The following is a 2,257-nucleotide window of genomic DNA, read 5'->3' on the forward strand; positions in this document are numbered from 1 at the left end:
GACTGGGAGGTGACACCAGGCTGGGAGGGGGACGGGTTGGGGACAAGGACAGGATGGGGATGGGAGGGGACAAGAAGGGAACAAGGAGGGGACAAGGAGAGTCCGGGAGGGTCCGGGGCGGGTCAGGGCGGGCCGGGTCGGGCCGGGTCTCACCGTAGAAGGTTCGGTTCCACATCTGGCGGGTGATGGCCGAGGCGTCGCTGACGGAGCCGCCGCGCTCCAGGGTCTCGTTGAGCGCCTGGGCGTAGAGCAGCACCCCGTCGTGGAAGGCGGCGGCGAGGTAATTTATCTGGGGACACGGAATTAATTCATCTGGGGACACCAAATTCGTCTGGGGACACCAAATTCATTCATCTGGGGACAGCTTGGGGGGACAGGGCACAGCCGGGGGTCCCTGTCCCCATCCCGTGTCCCCTGGCAGCTCCAGCTCGGTGTGGTGTCCTGGTGTCCCGGTGTCCCCTCTCAGTGACCCGGTGTCCCCTCCTGGTGTCCCTGTGTCCCTTTGTCCCACTGTCTCCAGCTCCACCCTGTGCCCCCCCACAGCTGCTCCCGTGTCCTCCTTGTCCCCCGGTGTCCCTGGTGTCCCCTCCTGGTGTCCCCTCACCTGCCCGTCCTGCAGGGAGCTGTTGAAGCTCTCCCTGTCCCCCTGTCCCCCCGGTGTCCCCTCCGTGTCCCCGGTGTCCCGTGTCTCACCAGCCCGTCCTGCAGGGAGCTGTTGAAGCGCTCTCGGGCCTCGCGCTGCAGCCGCTGCAGGAACGGGCGGTACTCGGCGTTCTGCGGCTCCGCGTACGTGATGATGGTCACGGCCTGGGGGGACAGGGACGGGGCTCAGGGCTGGCCACACCTGGGCAGGCCGTGCCCACCCGAGGACATCTGTGCCCACCTGGACCTGTCCCCACCCACCTGCAGGTGCCGTGCCCACCTGGGGGTGTCCCCGTGCCCACCTGGGCTGTGCCCACCTTGCTGTGTCCCTGTGCCTGCGTGGGTGTTTCCCTGCTCACCTGGACCTGTCCCTGCCCGCCTGGGCAGGCAGTGCCCACCTGGATGTGTCTGTGCCCACCTGGGCATTTCCCTGCCCACCTGTCCATGCCCCCGTGCCTGCCTGGGGGTGTCTCCGTGCCTACCTGGCCATGTCTCCATGCCCACCTGAGGCCATCAGTGCCCACCTGGATGCACCCCCTGCCCACCTGGCTGTGTCCCCGTGCCCACCTTGGCGTTTCCCTGCCCACTTGTCTTTGTCCCCGTGCCTACCTGGGTGTCTCTTTGCCCACCTGGCCGTGCCCCCTGCCCACCCTTGCCCACCTGTCCATGTCCCTGCCCACCTGGGCATTTCCCCGAGTCCACATGACCGTGTCCTGTGCCCACATGACCGCGTCCTGTGCCCACCTGGGCATTTCCCTGCCCATCTGTCCCTGCCCCCGTGCCCACCCCGCTCACCTGTCCCTGTCGGTGTCCCCGCTCACCTGGAAGGCGCGGCGGGCGCGGGCATCGTTGCTGTCCCCGCGGTGCCAGGGCCGCCGGGGCTCGGGGAAGCCGCGGCCCTGCAGGCTCGCCCCGAACGTGTCGATGTAGAACGGGCGGTACTCGGCGTTCTGCGGCTCCGCGTACGTGATGATGGTCACGGCCTGGGGGGACAGGGACGAGGCTCAGGGCTGGCCACACCTGGGCAGGCCGTGCCCACCCGAGGACATCTGTGCCCACCTGGACCTGTCCCCACCCACCTGCAGGTGCCGTGCCCACCTGGGGGTGTCCCCGTGCCCACCTGGGCTGTGCCCACCTTGCTGTGTCCCTGTGCCTGCGTGGGTGTTTCCCTGCCCACCTGGACCTGCCCCTGCCCGCCTGGGCAGGCAGTGCCCACCTGGATGTGTCTGTGCCCACCTGGGCATTTCCCTGCCCACCTGTCCGTGCCCCCGTGCCTACCTGGGGGTGTCTCCGTGCCTACCTGGCCATGTCTCCATGCCCACCTGAGGCCATCAGTGCCCACCTGGATGCACCCCCTGCCCACCTGGCTGTGTCCCCGTGCCCACCTTGGCGTTTCCCTGCCCACTTGTCTTTGTCCCCGTGCCTACCTGGGTGTCTCTTTGCCCACCTGGCCGTGCCCCCTGCCCACCCTTGCCCACCTGTCCATGTCCCTGCCCACCTGGGCATTTCCCCGAGTCCACATGACCGTGTCCTGTGCCCACCTGGCTGTGTCCTGTGCCCACCTGGGCATTTCCCTGCCCATCTGTCCCTGCCCCCGTGCCCACCCCGCTCACCT

General features: G+C 68.4%; 1 protein-coding gene across 1 annotated transcript in view; it reads right to left on the minus strand.

Moving 5' to 3' along the window:
- The window catches only part of NPR1 (natriuretic peptide receptor 1), a 17,098-nt gene that overhangs the window by 7,324 nt on the left and 7,517 nt on the right, over positions 1–2,257 (minus strand). Inside the window, exons 2-4 of the mRNA XM_031064833.1 lie at positions 1,464–1,625; positions 694–807; positions 94–289 (exon numbers count right to left, since the gene is read on the minus strand). Coding sequence (XP_030920693.1) covers positions 94–289; positions 694–807; positions 1,464–1,625 — 472 coding nt within the window. The remainder of the gene's footprint in view (positions 1–93; positions 290–693; positions 808–1,463; positions 1,626–2,257) is intronic.

Source organism: Geospiza fortis, unplaced genomic scaffold, assembly GCF_000277835.1.
Source record: "Geospiza fortis unplaced genomic scaffold, GeoFor_1.0 scaffold375, whole genome shotgun sequence".
Classification (NCBI taxonomy): Eukaryota; Metazoa; Chordata; class Aves; order Passeriformes; family Thraupidae; genus Geospiza; species Geospiza fortis.